We start from the raw sequence: 16,655 nt of genomic DNA, 5'->3' as shown, positions 1-16,655 counted from the left end.
TCAGCAATGGCCTTTTTGCCCCAAGAATGGTCTTTTTGTCCCAAGAAGAACATTTTTGCCCCCAAACCAATCTCTTTTACCCACTAACAGCATTTTTGTCCCAAGAAAAGCCTTTAAGAGGGAGATTATACACAACATTTTCGATAACCCTCCCCAGGGAGCTTTTCTTCAGACACCTCCCTCCTCAGCTGTTCTATGTTCCCTGCTCCATGTTTTTCCCCATTTTTCATTATTTTACATTATTTTGAGCCAGAAAGCTAATTAAAACAGGCTTAATCCACTATATGCTTCCAAAAAATTTGAAAAATTTAGGTTTGCTGGCTTGTTTGGCTGTGGGTCTCTGAAGGTAGGAGCCTGAGAACAGCAATGCAAAGTTGTTCCCAAATAATTTGGGAAAAGCACCTGGAATGCCAGCCTGTGGATAATGAGAGTGACAAAACTGACCCAGCCAGGGCTCACCACCCCTCACACAGGAGATGCAGGACTGCAGCCTCGTGGTCACAAGCACAAAAGATAGCTGAATTTGTTAATTTGAGCTTTTTAATGTATATACAAATGTTTTAGACCAGTCACAATTTCATCGAGTATATACCGTATTTACAAAAATTACAATAATTTAGTCAAACAGTAAACCTGAACATTGATAACCTCTGTCACTACCAGATATGACAAGAATGGATTTTTTTCAGTTAACTATTTGGATATACATACATCCTAATACTTTCATGCATCCATAAAAACATTAGGGATGGAAGTAATCAAAACTTAAATGGGGTAGAGGGTTGGATTTTTTTTTTTTTTGGTAAAGTTTAATGGTGGATTTGTATTTTTGTGAATGAATGAGTATCCAGAGTTATGTGCCGTGACAAACTCGATACAAAGCTAATGAGGTTTTCATCATTAAAAAAAGTACGTTATAATAATGAGATCCTTTTTATTATATAGGCATAGGTCACAATATCTACAAATGTGAATGAGAAACAATAAACCAACAAATCACAGGAACATGATTCACATTCCAGTTATCTCTTTAAATAAGACAAGCACATACTGGATCAAAACATTAATAAATAACATCCAGTTTGTTACTATTATCTTAAGGTCTTTTATATAAAAGGAGACCTATGTGTTGGTTTCACATTTTCAGTTAATGGCAGTAAATAATGGACCAGTACAACAAAAGGATGAGTTTTATACAGAAAGCCATGTACTTTGACACACTCTCTTTGCAGTAATAGCTTTGCCACTTGAAAATGTAAGTGCAACAAGTAGTGGATTGTCTTGAAAAACCACCAGCCTTAAAGACTCACACCCGATGGCAACCTGCTCCTGAGGCAGTAAATACAGATTATTTCCTGCCCATCTACTGAGTATCCCTCAAACACGGGTAGGTGTTGGTAAATAAACTGCTAACTTTAGTTACTCTACAAAAGAACGCCAGAATTTGGGGTGAAGTTTGAATTTCAACTCGCTTTGGAACTAGGAAAGCTGCTTCAGCTTCAGCAACAGAGAGATTCCCTTGTGATGCCACTGCTTTGGTCCAATAGAAACTTTAGAGCGAATCAATTTGCACTGGAGTGACCCCAGAGATCAGACCTGGTCTCTGGATGTCTGTGCGACAGCTCGTACACCATGATCTGAGAAATGAACTTGCAACAGGTTTCAGCCTGCCAAGAGCCTTGGCCAAGTGCTCTGGAGCTGATAAAGGCATAAAGGTGATACAAGTGGGCTGGGAAAAGTTCTGAATCCGCAGGAGGGGGAGTGCTACCTAGAAACTGGGAAGTTTCTAAACCTTTCCGGCAGAATTTTGAGTTGTTGGCATTTCTGTGATGGTTTCGAGCTGCTGATGAGAACCACGGGAAATGCAGCACGTGCTCATTCCTCACTTGGACCAGGATTCAAGGTGGATTCACCCTCCCTTCCCCCCAAAACTGCTGCTTAACAAACCAGCAAGGGGCCGCTGACCCAAGGACTCGTTGCTCGCTTTCCAAAGCATCTGGAGGAATTCTGCCTGCACATTTCTGCGGGGTTGGGAGGTGAAGCACAGCATTAATTAATGCAAAAGCAGCTGCCACACTGACCCAGCCCAGGATTCAGCTTGGGCTCTCTTCAGCCAGACTACACTAGATGAGCAATTAAGCAGCAAATGGTGACTGTTAGGAGCGTGCCTAAACCACAGCTGAGCACTTCAAGTGGATAATTCCATCCAAACTCAGGAAAAAAATAACATACATCCAAGTTTGGGCCTCACCAGCAGTTGTTGAACTCAACTGAAGCGCTGCCATATCACACCTCACAAAAACAAGGTAGGAAATTCACCAGCTACACTTTGTTGGAGACAGACCAGTTCCACCTTCTCCCAGTATGTGTTCTTACTTGTCCCACTGGAACCCAAAATAAAATAGAGAAGTTACCAGAAACTGTAACCCTGTGGCTCTGGTGGGCTGAGCCAGGTGGCCAGAGTTCCTCTGAGCTCAGGATTCTGGAGACCTTTCTCATGTTCTTCATGATAAGTATTAGGCTCTTAGTTTTCTGAAACTTGTGAATTTCCAGCCAGAGTTTGGTTGATCTGTGACATTTGTGACAAGAGACTAAATAAGCACTAGCACGGGTCTGGAGTGGAGGCTGACAAAGTACCTAATACAAGGGTTTTTGTCCTTGGTTTTCAAATTCTGACCAGGCATCATTCAGCTCCATAAATATCATCTTTGCATATTGTTCATATGGCTGCCCAGTAGCCTGGAATAAAAACAGAGACAAGAGAGGGATATCAGAGCTCCCACACAAGCTGGCACGTGAGCAGATTCCCAAGCAGCTCCAGGAAATTTCACTTTTTCCTTGACAAAAACCAGCTGCTCTGGAGGGCTGCTTTCCTTAAGAACTTCTTGGCTTTGCTGCTCCTCAGAGCTGAGAACCCCCAGAGCGGGATAAACCACCATAATAAATGTCACCTTCTAAATAATAAATATAACGTTGGCATTGGGAGAGGATTTTACCTGCATGGAGGGGGAAGAGCTGCCACCTGACACGGTTCCTGGATGAAATCAGAATTCCTGCAAACCTCAGGCAGCCCACATCCTCCCAAGCCTTGGGACCCCCATTTCCTGCCAAGGGGAAGTTTCCTCCTCCCCACAGGGTGTCCCAGATGGAGTTGTTGCTCCCTGGTCAGCAAATGGCAGAAGCCAGGGCACGAGCCATGAGCTGGGCAGCCAAACATCCTGGTGGTTCCATTGCAGGAGTTTGATTTGGAACTGCTGCCCAGCAGCAGAATGGCTGAGAGTCAAAGTGAGGTTGCCAAAAGCTCTGAATTTCTTGAAGCAGCAGGTTCCAGGCATAGCATTGGGGCTGGCAGTGGTTTCACAAAACCCCTGACTGCTTTGGGCAGGGAGGGACCTTAGAGCCTAAATGGTTCCATGGGCAGGGACACCTTCTGCTACCCCAGATTGCTCCAGCCTGGCCTTGAACACTTCCAGGGATGAGTTGAGAGTTCTCAACTTCCAGAAACTTGCAGAAATCTTGAGCTCTCACTTTCCACAGAGCTGTTTGCAGCAATAAATCAGCAATCCCATGCAACCCTTTATACTCAATTCTGGTTTCCCCCCGAGGTGGAGGCAGCCCAGCCTTACCTTGTCGGGGTGAACAACGAGCACAGCCCGCCTGTACACCTTCTTCACCTGCTCTGGGGTCACCAGGTCTGCCATACTCACAGGCTTCCACTTGGTCTCCCCTGCCCACAGCACCGTGTGCATGGTGGACAGCAGAGCCCTGATGTTCCTCTCCTTGCCCTCGATCCACTCCAGGACCTGCAGGAAGGAGTGCAAGTCTCTATTTATGCCTCACTTTAGATATTCCACCAGGACTAAGTTTGTTCATTTGAATAGCTGTGGCCCTGAGGAGCATCTTAAATTTCTTTCCATGCTTTAGAAACCTTCAGAAAACCTTTAGCTAATTGTCATTAACTTTTATATCACTGTTTTTAAATTATCATTAATTTTATATCACTTGAAAGTTAAGACAGACTTTGAGCAACATCCCTGCTAAAAACACTGACTGAGTAATGCTTGATGGAATAGCCAAAATTAAGTGTTTAATTGTTTGGTTCTTTAGCAAGGTTAATTGCACACCCCAACTAAGCTCAGCTAAGCTAAAATGTAAATGTGAAAACCAAAGCATAAATAGATTTTACAGTTCCAGGCTGAGCTGCCCCAATGAAATAAAAACACATCAGAGCAAAGAGAATTATATTGGGAAGGCCAAATCAGCTGGGAGCATCAGTGACTCAACAGCTTTTGTGGGGATGAAAATGGGAGCTGGGAAAACTCCTGCCCACTCCAAGGCCTGACCTCTGGCCAGCTGTTGTGGCTGATGGTGGTGTTCATTGTGGCTACTGTCACTTCCCAAAGGTTAAAACCTTTCCACAAGGCTAAAACCAGGACATTTTGAGAGGATCATTCTGTTTTCTAGAACTTTGCTTGGCTTTTGCTGCAGCTTTTCCTCTCCTTCTGTAATTCCAATTTGTGGTCTCATATTTCACATAGAGAGCAGGACAGACTGAATTCCCTTCCCTTCCATAAGAGATCTGCAGTTTGGCAATTTATTGAGGAGAGATGAGAGAATTCCGAAGCAGGCAGGATTAATGAGGCAGAGGATTAGTTCAATTAGCTGCACCTGCTAATCAGGGCTGGAGTGTTGTGGAAGGGCAGCAGCCCAGACAGTGACACTGAGCAAGCCATTGGTGGTGTGGTCTGGCTGAGGACAGAAATGTAACCTTGCAGTTTCAATCTGTTGAGGACATTGAATGACTGGGAGGACATCACCAAGAATTTTGCTTACTTTGAGTTTTTCAGGGTCCATCTCCTTTGCCATTTCTTCTTTTCTCATCTCAGCTATTGTTTTGGGACCCTTCTTGTCCTTGTGAGCATTAAAGCCTTGACCAGATAATAAATCTTCAAAATCTGCAGACACCTTTGGCTTGGAATCTTGAAAATGGAGAAGATTTGAAGTTATTATCATAGCATGGGTGCATTTAACCCTGGCTTTCTACATAAGATACATCCTTTGGTTAATCACATTAATGATCTCCCAGTGCTAATGACTGTGCAGGCTCTCATGAAAGATGTTGCTTAATGTTACTTTTAAGTTGTTGTTATTATTATTATAGAATCCTAGAATGCTTTATGTTGGAAGGGACCTTGAAGTTTATCTAGTTCCAACCCCCTCCCATGGCAGGGACACCTTCCACTGTCCCAGGTTGCTCCAACCCCCATCCAGCCTGGCTTTGGACATTTCCAGGATTATTTTGGAAGCTCATTTGGAATACAGGACTTCCTAAATAGCACAGTTCAGTCCAGGAGAGGATAAAGCACCAAATAATCCACGTGACAGACTTGCTTAGCCCCAGCCTGCAAACCAAGGGACACCCACAGGTGCCCAAGGCTCTTACCGACATTAGCAGCTCCTTTCCCGCGCTCGCCCTGCGCCCCCGTGGCTGAGAAGCTGACGTTGTAGTTGGGTTTGTTCTGGGGGGAGGCGTGGGGCACGCTGGGCTGGCCCTTGGGCTGTGTCCCCTGCCAGCTGTACCCCGTGCCCTGCTGCCACCCACTGCCCCCCATGGGCTGTGGCGGTGCTTTCTGTGGGGACGGCGGGAAGGCCCCGGCCATGCCCGTCGGCGTGGTGGGCTTGCTGGCAAACGAGGGGCCACCTGTGGGCAGCCACACAGGGAGAGAGTCACAGTGGGAATAAACCACAACTGCCTTTGCAGCATTGGAATCAAGGGTCTGCTGGTTATGGCATGAAAGGAGGGGGAAAGGCGTTTCTGAGCGGTCAAGTTGTGCAGCCACGTGCAAATACCCTGTGAAAAATGTGTATTTTATGATTGGCTTTTCACAACTATTAAAATTAATATTATATGTGTTGTGTTAGAAAGCAATGCTGGATTAATTCTCTTCAGTACTGTGTTAAATGTCGTTTTAGGTTATAACAAAATGTTAAAATAGAAACTGTGCTATGTAAGTTACTTTTTTAAAGAAAGGACCTGCAGCAAGATAGCAGCCACAGGACAGCTGAATCTTTCAGAGAAAGAGAATTTATTGCCCCATTATCAGAAGAAATGAACTTCTTCTGCCTCGAAGGTGCTGTCAGGATTCAGAGGAAGAAGCTGACACTGCCCAGACAGAATCCTGTGTTTGAATGGAATTTATGCACCATGTATGAGGTGTATGAATATGCAGCAGGTTATTGCTTTTAAGGGCTAATCCTCTGTTAATGTGGGTCCTTTTTCTGGCTTATTTTGCCCAGAAAAAGTACTTGGACATCCATAACTCTTTGTCTCTATTATCTCATATTGTCCTAATCCAAATTGTCCAAATTATTATTACTCTAATTGTATTGTTATTTTTATAACCATTTTATTACTATCAGATTTTTAAAATTTTAAAAACAAGTGATTGGCATTTTTCACGTACCCCACCTTTAGACAATATTGCAAATTAGAGGCAGATCAACTCCACAGGTTTTCTCACAAAGCAGAATTGATCCAAGCAAAGTCCCCCAGGGTTCTGCTTTCAGCTGTGCCACGAATGTTTGCAGCATGGCTTTAGCCCAGAGATTGCTCTGTGAGCTGTTTCTGGGACAGCTCCTGGCTTTGGGGGTTTGAGGAATGGGAGGTGGCTCAGGGAAGCAGGGAAAGCTGGAGGTGGCTAACAAGGAGCCACAGCTAAAGGAGCCACAGCTCCGTGGGGATGGATGGTGGCAACACAGAGTGACACAGTGATTAAAGCTGGGAGGGACCTTAAAGCTCATCCAGTTGCATCCCACTCTGCACTAGGCCAGGCTGCCCAGAGCCCCATCCAGCCTGGCCTTGGGCACGTGCAGGGGTGAGGGAGCTCTGTGGCAGCCGGTGCCAGTGCCAGCACCAAGCTGGTGCTGTTGGAATCGTGTCTCCTCACGCTGTGCTGATTAAAACCATCCACAGAGATGAGTCCCAGCGCCTCACTGCTTTAGGGGATGCTCCTCTGGCTCTGGTTGTGTTTGTGGGAGGAAGCCAGTGTCAATGTTTTATTATTTCACACTGACATCCACACTCAGCTTCCAGCTCAGAAATGTGTCATGGAAACTGGATGAAGAGCTTTTGATTTACTCACGACCAACAAAAATGTGCTTAAACATCCTGGGGATGCCAAGGCATTTGTTTTTAAACCCCACCACTCTCCTACAGAATGTGTGCTTTAAAAGGACCTCGGTGGCTCTGACATGGGGCTTGGCACGGTTTTTATTTTGCTCCTGCAGAGCAGCCTGAAATCCAGCAGAGGGAACTGGGAAACCGAATTCCAGAGCCGTGCTGGGACTGACGCAAAGGGGAAAACAAACATCACACCGAACCACAAGGCTCCCAAAGAGCTGAGGGCAGCAACAAAAGCAAGGAAAATCTATTTACCACACTCAGACAATGCTGGGCTTTAAGGAAAGCTTCAGTAATTTCTCAGAACTGCCTTTTAAACATTGGAATTGAGGGTTTGCTGATTTTCTCATTACATAAAACAAGGGGAAAAGGCTTTTCTAAGCAGTCAACCTTTGTAGCCAGGTGAAATACCCCATCTTTAGATAATACTGCAAATTAGAGGCAGAACAATTCCACAGCTTTTCTCACAAAGCAGGAAAACAAGTCAAGTCTAGAAGGAAGCAATTACTCAAGAACCCCAGCAGCTTTGCAGAGCCAAATTCTCCTCCCAGGCCTGTAGCAGCACTTGAGCACAGAGCATCCCCAGCCAGAGCATGTTTGGACTTATCAGAGGTTGTGCTTTGCAATCCATGCAGCCTGCTGAGCTCCCTGCACGTTGCCAGCACATTTTTTGACCAGGGATCAGGAAAAGCATGGATTTGTGAGAGTTACAGAGTCAGGCAGAAGGGAAAGCCTGCCAGCAGCACTGGCATGCAGGTGGGCTGAGAGGCCCCACACATACCAGGCTGCTCAGCCTATTTCTCTAAAACAATGCTGGTAATTTGTTATTTTCCTTTTTTTAATAAGGGATGCAAACCTGCTAAACTTGCTCCAAGACTTCCCAGATCAGCAAATGGATCCAGTGTTTGGGGTTTAGCCTGATGAGTGGGAGTGCTGTGGAGGGATCCTGTAGGACTGGTGGCAGCAGACTTACTTCCCATTCCTAAACCACCTTAAAAAGAAAAGAAAAAATATATAATATATATAAGAGAAAAAAGAACATTTTCCCTTCTGTTTGACATTTTTCCTCCTGTTTGATACGAGTGCAGCTCTTCCCCAGTGCTCAGCCACATATTAGAAGACTGCTATTAAAATTGAGTGTACCATGAGTGTACCATTGTCAGCTCCTCAGCAGCCTCAGACTTGTTGCACTCCCACTCCCAATTAGGAACAGCAGCAGGAATGTTCCCAGACTGTCTGCTCTGCCAGAGGAATTGTGACATGTGCATACATTTTAACAACTAGAAGCCTTCAGGAAGCAGCTCTGGGAGGCCATGCACACTCTCCCAAGATCATAAAGAACCAGGCAATCATTTAGTGGCATCCTGGGAATGCACAGCACTGCCCAGGCTTTTTCCATGGCTCTCCATGGGATGAAACAACCTCTGGATACCCTCACCTCACCTGTCCTGCTCTGAGCTCTTGAGGAAACCAACCCAGATTATTTTAAATCTGGAAATCTTTAGAGGGAACCTGTTCTTTGCAGTCACTGGCAGCATTTCCCCTCTGCCTCTCCCCTCTCAGAGCTCCCTAAAGGTGTTTTTTTTGCTAACCACCCTGAATTTTATGGCACATACCTGCTTTGTTGGGCCAGTCCCAACCACTGGAAACATCTGGTTGGATGGAAACTGTTGGAGTGCCTGAAGCTAAAGAGAATTACTGATATCAGTATCTGAAAGCATTGCAGCAAAACCAGCACAGCCCAGTGCCCACCAGGAGCCACTGGGACCCCACAAAGTCCCAGAACCTCATGTGGGAGGTTCCCCCCATGGCAGGGGGCTGGAACTGGATGGTCTTTAAGATCCCTTTCAGCTTTCCAGGGAGATACTCCCAAGGAGCATTTGTTAGATGATCAGGCACAAATAAATCCATGACTGAATGTGTTTCAGACAGGGTTACACCTGAAATTTTGGGGTGAGAAGGAGGAAATTAGGGAGCTTTTAAACAAATAGAAGAAAACTCCTTCTCTTCAGTCAAATTCAGCTGTGAATTTGGTTGGGGTTACTACTGGAGCTAAAGAAAGCTGGTGCCTGCAACTAAAATCACCAAAGGATGTGTGTTTTCTCTAAACATGGCTGTGTTCAGTGCAATTAATGGTAGTTTGCTTCAAAGGAGACCTCCTAACCACAGGAACGTGTGGGCAGACATTCTTCATGGCCTCTTTTTTATTTATATAAATAGCCTATTAATTAAGTCTAAGACCTGAGCAAAACTCAGCTCATCCTACCACACTTCAGATGCTGAATGTACTTTAAGTCCAGAGACAAAAAGCTCTTTCCTGTTTCGTGGGGTTTCTGTGGTTTAGAGTCCTTTTATGGGAATCATCACTTTGTACTTAATGGTTCCATTTCTGTTTCAAAGCAACATTTTACATTTCTTTAAACCCCCTGGAAGAGGCTCCCCTTTCTTACCCATGTGAAAGGGATCGCTGTGCACAGTTGGTGAAGGGCTTCTTGTGGCTTGGAGGAAAGGATCCCCAGGGACAGCTGATGAGCCAAGGAAGGAGCCCAGGAGGTCTGGACCAGTTTGCTTGGGGCTGCTTCCAAAAGGATCAAAGGCAGTGGCTGTGAAAACATATTTGAGGAAAGGAAATCATGAACTTGCAGCAGGAATGTGCTTCAGGGTAAGGGAATGCTGTGGGGAGAGGAAATCTGATACCTGCAGGTAACAAAGAGGGGACAGCCTGGGACTGTGGGGGAGCAACTGGAGAGCATCAATATCCCAAATTAATATCCCTAAAGAGCCCCATAGCCTGGGCATGGCAACAAACTGACCCCATCTCTCATTTCCTAAGAGAGGCTGAATTTAGAGCCAGCGAAGTGAGGGTTAAAGTACTCAGGCACCTCAGGTGGAGTTGTAACTGCCAGGAGAGTGTGGAGGACAGACTGGAGCTTGGCATTACTGCCCTGGTGCAATTCCTGCCACTCCTGCTTCCTCTCAAGATGATCCCAGGCTGGCAAAGGTTATCCATGTTGGGGGTAAAGGGACTTTTAGAAACAGCTTTAGAAAATAATGGATATCTTTCCTGCATCACTTGTTACAAAAATCCAGTTCTTCTCAAACTCCATTTTGATCAATTTGTTCAATCATCTCTCTTCCATGTAAAACCCCAACAAACTGAACCAAAAGAAACTCCTATGAAGTCACTCAGATTCTTGTCAACAAATTTAAGGTTAAAAGTATCCTGAAAGGTACAATCCCTAGAAGCTCTGCATGTGGTGATGATGCTACTCATTACTTATGTTACTCAATCACTACTCTTCACTCATTTCCCAAGCTCTTATCCTTGTTTTCCTGGCTTGGCACAATTGAGTTGTGTGAGTCTGGCTCTGCAGAGCTCACAAATCCCTAAATCTTTTCCTGATCTGTTGCTGCACCTCTTGTGTGATGTGTCTGCAAAACCTGCCCTGGGTGAGAGCCCTCAGACTGAGCCTACAACAAGAGAAACCTTCTACGGGTGCAAGTGGCCAATTTCTTCCACTGAAACTTGCATTTCTTCTCTCTCTTTGCACTTGCTCTGCTTTATCCTTCAAAAGATCCCTCTCCCTAATATCCATCCAACCACTCCTGCAGCCTGGCCTTGGAAGAGACAGAAATTCTCTATTTCCTAGTCCAGGATCCCTCTCACAGCTCCAAACCCCTAAGTTCAAAGAGAAATTCAATTCATGGTGCTGTAGGTCTACCCAAACTCCCAGAGAAGTTTCTGTAAAACTCATGTGCACTGTTGGGCCCATAATGAGAGCAAAACTGAGGCTCTGCAGTGGTTGTTGGTGTGAGGAGCCTCCAAACCCCAGCGTGGGCCCCAGTAGGGACTGGTTTGGTGAGGATGGACCAGCCTGGAGCAGAGGAGCTGGTTGGGACCTCTTGGGATCCCCTACATGAAAGGGAGGTAGCCAAGATCCCCCAGAAGGATCCTCCAAGCCCAAGTCCCCCCCCTTGGGAGGGATGCAGCTCATTACATCATCAATTTCATCAAAAGTTCTGCTCTTCATTACAGCCTCTGCTGGTTTTGTCTTCTAGAGGTAACACCAACAAATAATAATTGTCATTAATATCAAACTGTTTAAAGTTTTTGCTCTGTTTCCTTGATACATGAATGTCTCAAAAGTATTATCTTAACTTCCTCAAACACTTGTTGCTGATATATTGGTGGTATCATGTAAATTTACTGATTTTTATGATAAGCATTTGTCTTGGTTTGAAAAGACAGGTATCTGCTAAGGAAGGCAGGAGCCTCCCCTAAAGTGGAAAATGTAAATGCCCTCCCTTCAAATTGTTTTAATTCTGATTTTCAAACCAGGACAGCATTATTTATGGAGTATCGCTATGATATTTTTATAATAAAGCCACCATTACCTTCTCCCACCCTGGGGGACGGGGACGGGGACGCCGAAGCTGCCGAGCGCCGCGGGGTCGACTGCACAGATCCAGGTGCCCCCACGTGGAAAACCTCCTCAGCAGCAGCTCCAGCAGCTCCAGCAGGGCTCTGGGAGCTCGGCCCCCCGACCCCAAACAGATCATTCAGCAGGTCAGAGTTAGAGGGGGCAGCGCTGGGCTGCGAGGGAAAGCTCTTGCTCATGGGGCTGCCATCCAGGCCCAGCAGGTCCACGTCTTCAGGGGGAGGTGCTGCTGGAGGCTCCTGCTGCTTTTTGCTGTGTTTGGGTGTCCCGTGGGGCTTGTCACCGCTGGCATTACTGTGCTGACTGGAAAGGGACAAGAGTTCGTCATCTGACTGTTCGCTTTCCTCATGCACCAACGCTGCTCGATCCTCTGAGGTGGGGTGAGAGCTACTTTTGTCAGATTTCTGATCTAAATGATGATTGAAAATAAAATTAGGCAGCTGTTAGTTTGGTCATCACAAAGGTCCCGTACAAATCAGCTTACAAGCAGAACAGAAGGCTGAGAATAGCACAGCAGCATTTGGCTAAAATAATTTTGCTTTGTAAAATAAAAACTGGTGAATTTCTTCCCCTAAAGGGTTTTGCAGCCCTGGCACAGCTGGGGTCCCCATCCATGGGAGATGTGGCACTTGGGGGCATGGTCAGTGGTGGCCTTGGTAGTGTTGAGCAATGGTTGGACTTGATGACCCTAAAGGTCATTTCCAACCACGATTCCTTTGCCAAAATTAACCTAAATTTTCTCATCAAGGCTTATTTATTTCAAGTTTTGGCATGAAGGAGGCCTCGGGTGAAGGCTCACCCTAGAAGTGTGTCAACAATGGTCCCACAGAGCCCAGTCTGAGGAGGATGCTGTAGGAAGGGAATTCCCACTCCATGGCAACACCAGGGTGTGCCCAGCTCTGGGATCTAATGCTACAGTGGGGTCCCTCAGCCTCACTGCAGCTCCAGCCAGGGGAACAGGGGTTGTTTGTGTTCTTTGGAGCAGATTTGACTCTGAAGACCAAGCCTTGCCTACCTTGCCAGCTGAGAGAGGAGAAGAATGCACTCTGCCCAACGTTCCTGATGTTATCCTGGGGGGAATCCGTGGCACCTCTGCCTGCAGCACAGAGCACCAGAGAGGTGGAATGAAACAAAACCCAGCTCAGCATGAAGGAATCAATCATGGGGAGGGAACAAATCCCTGCAGCCCTTACCTGCCAAAGCAAGAGTGTCCTGGTGCTCCTGGTGGGAGGAGAAGAGAATGGAGGGATTGATGTCTTTTGTTGTGAAGTTCTCCCATGGGGGAGTTAATTCAGTTTGTCTGTCAGCAGACTGTATTTCTATGTCCAGTATAACATGAAAAAGCTGAGGATATTTGTCTGGAGAGTCACAGGCATCCAGCTCAGGCCTAAAGGGGACAAGAGTGGTCCAGTTGAAAAGGAAAGAATATTTCTGGAAAGCTATAAAAAGGCTTTCAGTGCATTCAGGCTTTTCATATTTCATCTGTGACTGTTCTCCCTCAGCCTTCATCAGGCTTTTATGCATCAGGTTTGATTAATGTTCAGCTTCAAACACTCACTTGGTGAATTTGAGAGTGGTTGTTCCCAGGGCTATGAATCCAGTGTGAAATTGAATTTGGAATATTTGTGTGTTGGTCATCTGAAAAGAAAAGAAAAGCAGAGAGAACCAGACTGAACAAGGGCTTAAATACAGGAGTTAGTTAATTCTACCCTAATCTTAACTGCTGCATAACTGAATTCATTCTGCTTGTTCCACAGGTAGTATTTCCTTCTCAATATTCCCAAATATTCCCAATATTTCCATCTGCCTTCAACCCTGCTGCTGCAGCCTCCGTACAGCAGAAAACCTTCAGGAACTGGCCTTCTTTCCCTTTTTCTCTTTATTTCTGGGATCTACTTGTCAGTTTTGCAGTGAAATTAAGCTCTTCCTACTGAATATATTGGAGCAACAGGTTTGTGTCCCAAATAACATAAAACCATTTCACTTGGAGTAGAGGCTTCAGGGAAACGTCATCTACACAGCAGAGGGCACCAAGAATGAGTGGAGAGGAGGAAAATATTCACTGCCCACTCTGCAACTTGAATATTAGTTTTAAATAAATCCTCAGGGAAATAGTGGTTAGGGAGAAGATTCCATGTTTAGGCAGCTCTTAGTTCCCAAGAGAGGAGAGGAGAGGAGAGGAGAGGAGAGAAGAGAAGAGAAGAGAAGAGAAGAGAAGAGAAGAGAAGAGAAGAGAAGAGAAGAGAAGAGAAGAGAAGAGAAGAGAAGAGAAGAGAAGAGAAGAGAAGAGAAGAGAAGAGAAGAGAAGAGAAGAGAAGAGAAGAGAAGAGAAGAGAAGAGAAAGCAGCTCCTACTTTGGCTTGGAGGCGTCCCCCGATGGTGGATCTCATGTGGTAGACAGAGACAACAACATCTCCATGGACAGTGGCTCCCAGTGGGATCAGCACCTTCCCTTCCTGCACACGGTATTCTCTTGCAGGGGAACAGCAGGAAAGCCAGGGTTAAGCTCCCTCCCACCACATCAAAGCTCTCACCTTCCTCAAGACAAGCAAGGAGGAGCATTCAATGCTCTGCTTGGTTAGAACAAAAATATCCCACAGGGGGAACCACAGAGCACTGGATGATCGCTAGGAAGGTATTCCACTTCTTGCCAACCTGAGATCCTGATGTCTGTGGTGATCCCACCCCTGACAACCTCAGATCCTGATGTCTGTGGTTGTCCCACCCCTGCCAGGCTCAGATCCTGATGTCTGTGCAGTTATCCCGCTCATGCCAACCTCAGGCTCCCCCTGGCCATTTATTTCACCCCAGGCACTAACTCTCAGCGAATATCTCCATTTATCAGCAGCCAGGCAGCGACTGCAGCTCAGCCATCCCCAGCCAGGTGGAAGGGTCTGCATTCACTCCCGAGGGAGGCAGGGCCCAGCACTCACTTCATCCTCTCGTACTCCTGGGAGGTGGTGAGGATCCTGGTCTCCCCGCTCAGGATGTCGCAGAAGGGCCGGCAGCCGTTGCGCTGCTTGTTGAAGCAGGGGACGGGGCTCAGGGTGACTGACTTGATCGTCAGTGGTTTGCAGTGGGGGATGACAGGTTTGTCTGCTATTAGGTCACAAATGTACCCTATGTACCTGCAGGCAGAGAAAACCAGGGCTGAAACCTCTGTTTCTTTCATTTCATGCTCCAAATCTGCCTCGAAATCCAGTGGCACTGCTGTTCTTTTGGAGGTCCAGGACTGGAGTCTCCATGAGCTCCAACATCCCTGCAGCTGGCACAGAGCCTGCACTGGCAGTGCTGTTTCTGTGAGGATGCAGCTGGCACAGAACCTGCACTGGCACTGCTGTTTCTGTGAGGATGCAGCTGGCACAGAGCCTGCACTGGCAGTGCTGTTTCTGTGAGGATGCAGCTGGCACAGAACCTGCACTGGCAGTGCTGTTTCTGTGAGGATGCAGCTGGCACAGAGCCTGCACTGGCACTGCTGTTTCTCTAAGGATGCAGCTGGCACAGGAGAGGAATTCTCCAGGGCCCTGTCAACCACAGGTTCAGCATGGAGTGGTTGGGTTGGAAGGACCTTCAGCAGTGTTCTAATCCCACACTCTCAGTGAGCAGAGACATCTCAAATAAAGGAATAATTCAGGCTGGGAGATCTGAATGTCACCTGCTCTCTGCTCAGAGCAGGAGGAGCTTCCCAGCTCAGTCTCAGAACTTGGTTTTGTGCTGGGGGTGAGACCCCACCAGGGATCTCCAAAGAAAGAAATCCCAAATCCCACAGCTGCTCTGGGCAAGCTCTCCCAGACCTGCTCCCTGCTCATCTCTGAGGAACACTGGGATCTGGACACCTGGCTGAGCCTAGGGGCCAAAGCACACCTGCCAGGCCTTTGGGCAGCTTTGAGCAGGGGGATGGAGCTCAGTGCTGAGCCAGGGTACTGTACCTCCTGTGAGATGGCCACAGTACAATTCCAGGTCTCTTTGTGTTCAGCAGCTGCACAGCAGGGCCAGGATGAGAGAAGAGGTGACAGAAACAGAACATTGCACTGACCAGAACTGCTGAGGCTGCGCGGCCGTCCTGGCAAGGAAAGGGGCAGAGAGGAAAAACTGTAAGTACCGGAAAGATCCTTTAAATTCCAGCTCCCCACTCCTCCTGAAATCACAAAATATGATTTTATCCAGAAAAATTAGGATTGAGACCACAAGATGATGAGCAATTTTGAGTTCTGTGTCATTTGTTCAACACCCAGGACTTCAGTGAACAAAGCTGAGATAAAATCCAGGGAGCAGCCAAAGCTGAGGGTGGTTTACACTTGTTTGGAAAGCCCACAAGAACATTTTGGCTGCAAATGTTGGTGTTCGTGGCTGCTCCCCAACTGTAATTTTATAATTATTTCAAACATAGGCCTGGAAAGTGACCACAGGGGTCAGAGTGCACCCATCCTACAGCTGCAGGCAGTCCTCTAACAGAAATTTATCCTGGAAAAGGACAAACAAACAAAAAATCCAGCCCCAGGCTTCCTCACCCAAACACCTCCACAGCTCTGATTGCTCCTGATGGGGTTTTTTAAAGGTGATTATGGGGAAAAGTTTGCTGAGTCACACTGATAGACCAAAAATGTAGGAAGAGCAGGAAAAAATCAATGCATTCCCCGTGCCCTGGGTTTCTGATATACACCTTGGCTATCCCTAATTGCTCCAAACCCCTTTGAACTCTTCCAGGGATGGGGAATCCACAACTCCTCAAGGTCTCACCACTCTTGCTCCTTGCAATTGTATTTTTCAGGCCCCCTTTAGGCATTCCAGCCATTTTCTGTAGGATTTTCTGTACTGGAGCTGATCCAGACCCCAAGAACCTACTGACATGAACAGGCTGTTTGCTTTTTTCCAAGTTTAGCCCCTGCCAGTTGTTTCTGGCAAGATCTCTCAGGTTCATATAAACTAAGTGGGTTTCTGCAGCCTTGTTAGAAAGTGTTGGAAAGGACTCCCTGTCCTTTATCACATTATCCTGATATCCACTGCTCAAAGGACAGGAAAGGAATTGGATTTTT

General features: G+C 46.5%; 1 protein-coding gene across 1 annotated transcript in view; it reads right to left on the bottom strand.

Annotated features, from left to right (window-relative positions):
* Positions 1 to 522: 522 nt before the first annotated feature.
* The window catches only part of DNAJC6 (DnaJ heat shock protein family (Hsp40) member C6), a 32,353-nt gene continuing 16,220 nt past the window's right edge, over positions 523 to 16,655 (bottom strand). The window contains exons 6-19 of the mRNA XM_059478710.1: positions 15,549 to 15,682; positions 14,553 to 14,747; positions 13,974 to 14,091; positions 13,178 to 13,257; positions 12,813 to 13,006; positions 12,635 to 12,715; positions 11,576 to 12,028; positions 9,631 to 9,783; positions 8,797 to 8,865; positions 8,037 to 8,171; positions 5,444 to 5,701; positions 4,834 to 4,979; positions 3,627 to 3,803; positions 523 to 2,739 (exon numbers count right to left, since the gene is read on the bottom strand). Coding sequence (XP_059334693.1) covers positions 2,638 to 2,739; positions 3,627 to 3,803; positions 4,834 to 4,979; positions 5,444 to 5,701; positions 8,037 to 8,171; positions 8,797 to 8,865; positions 9,631 to 9,783; positions 11,576 to 12,028; positions 12,635 to 12,715; positions 12,813 to 13,006; positions 13,178 to 13,257; positions 13,974 to 14,091; positions 14,553 to 14,747; positions 15,549 to 15,682 — 2,295 coding nt within the window. The 3' untranslated portion in view covers positions 523 to 2,637. The remainder of the gene's footprint in view (positions 2,740 to 3,626; positions 3,804 to 4,833; positions 4,980 to 5,443; positions 5,702 to 8,036; positions 8,172 to 8,796; positions 8,866 to 9,630; positions 9,784 to 11,575; positions 12,029 to 12,634; positions 12,716 to 12,812; positions 13,007 to 13,177; positions 13,258 to 13,973; positions 14,092 to 14,552; positions 14,748 to 15,548; positions 15,683 to 16,655) is intronic.

The sequence above is a fragment of the Ammospiza nelsoni genome, chromosome 9 (genome assembly GCF_027579445.1).
Source record: "Ammospiza nelsoni isolate bAmmNel1 chromosome 9, bAmmNel1.pri, whole genome shotgun sequence".
In the NCBI taxonomy this organism is placed as follows: domain Eukaryota; kingdom Metazoa; phylum Chordata; class Aves; order Passeriformes; family Passerellidae; genus Ammospiza; species Ammospiza nelsoni.
The sequence above is the reverse complement of the archived record's forward strand: the minus strand, read 5'-3'. Positions and strand labels throughout refer to the sequence as shown.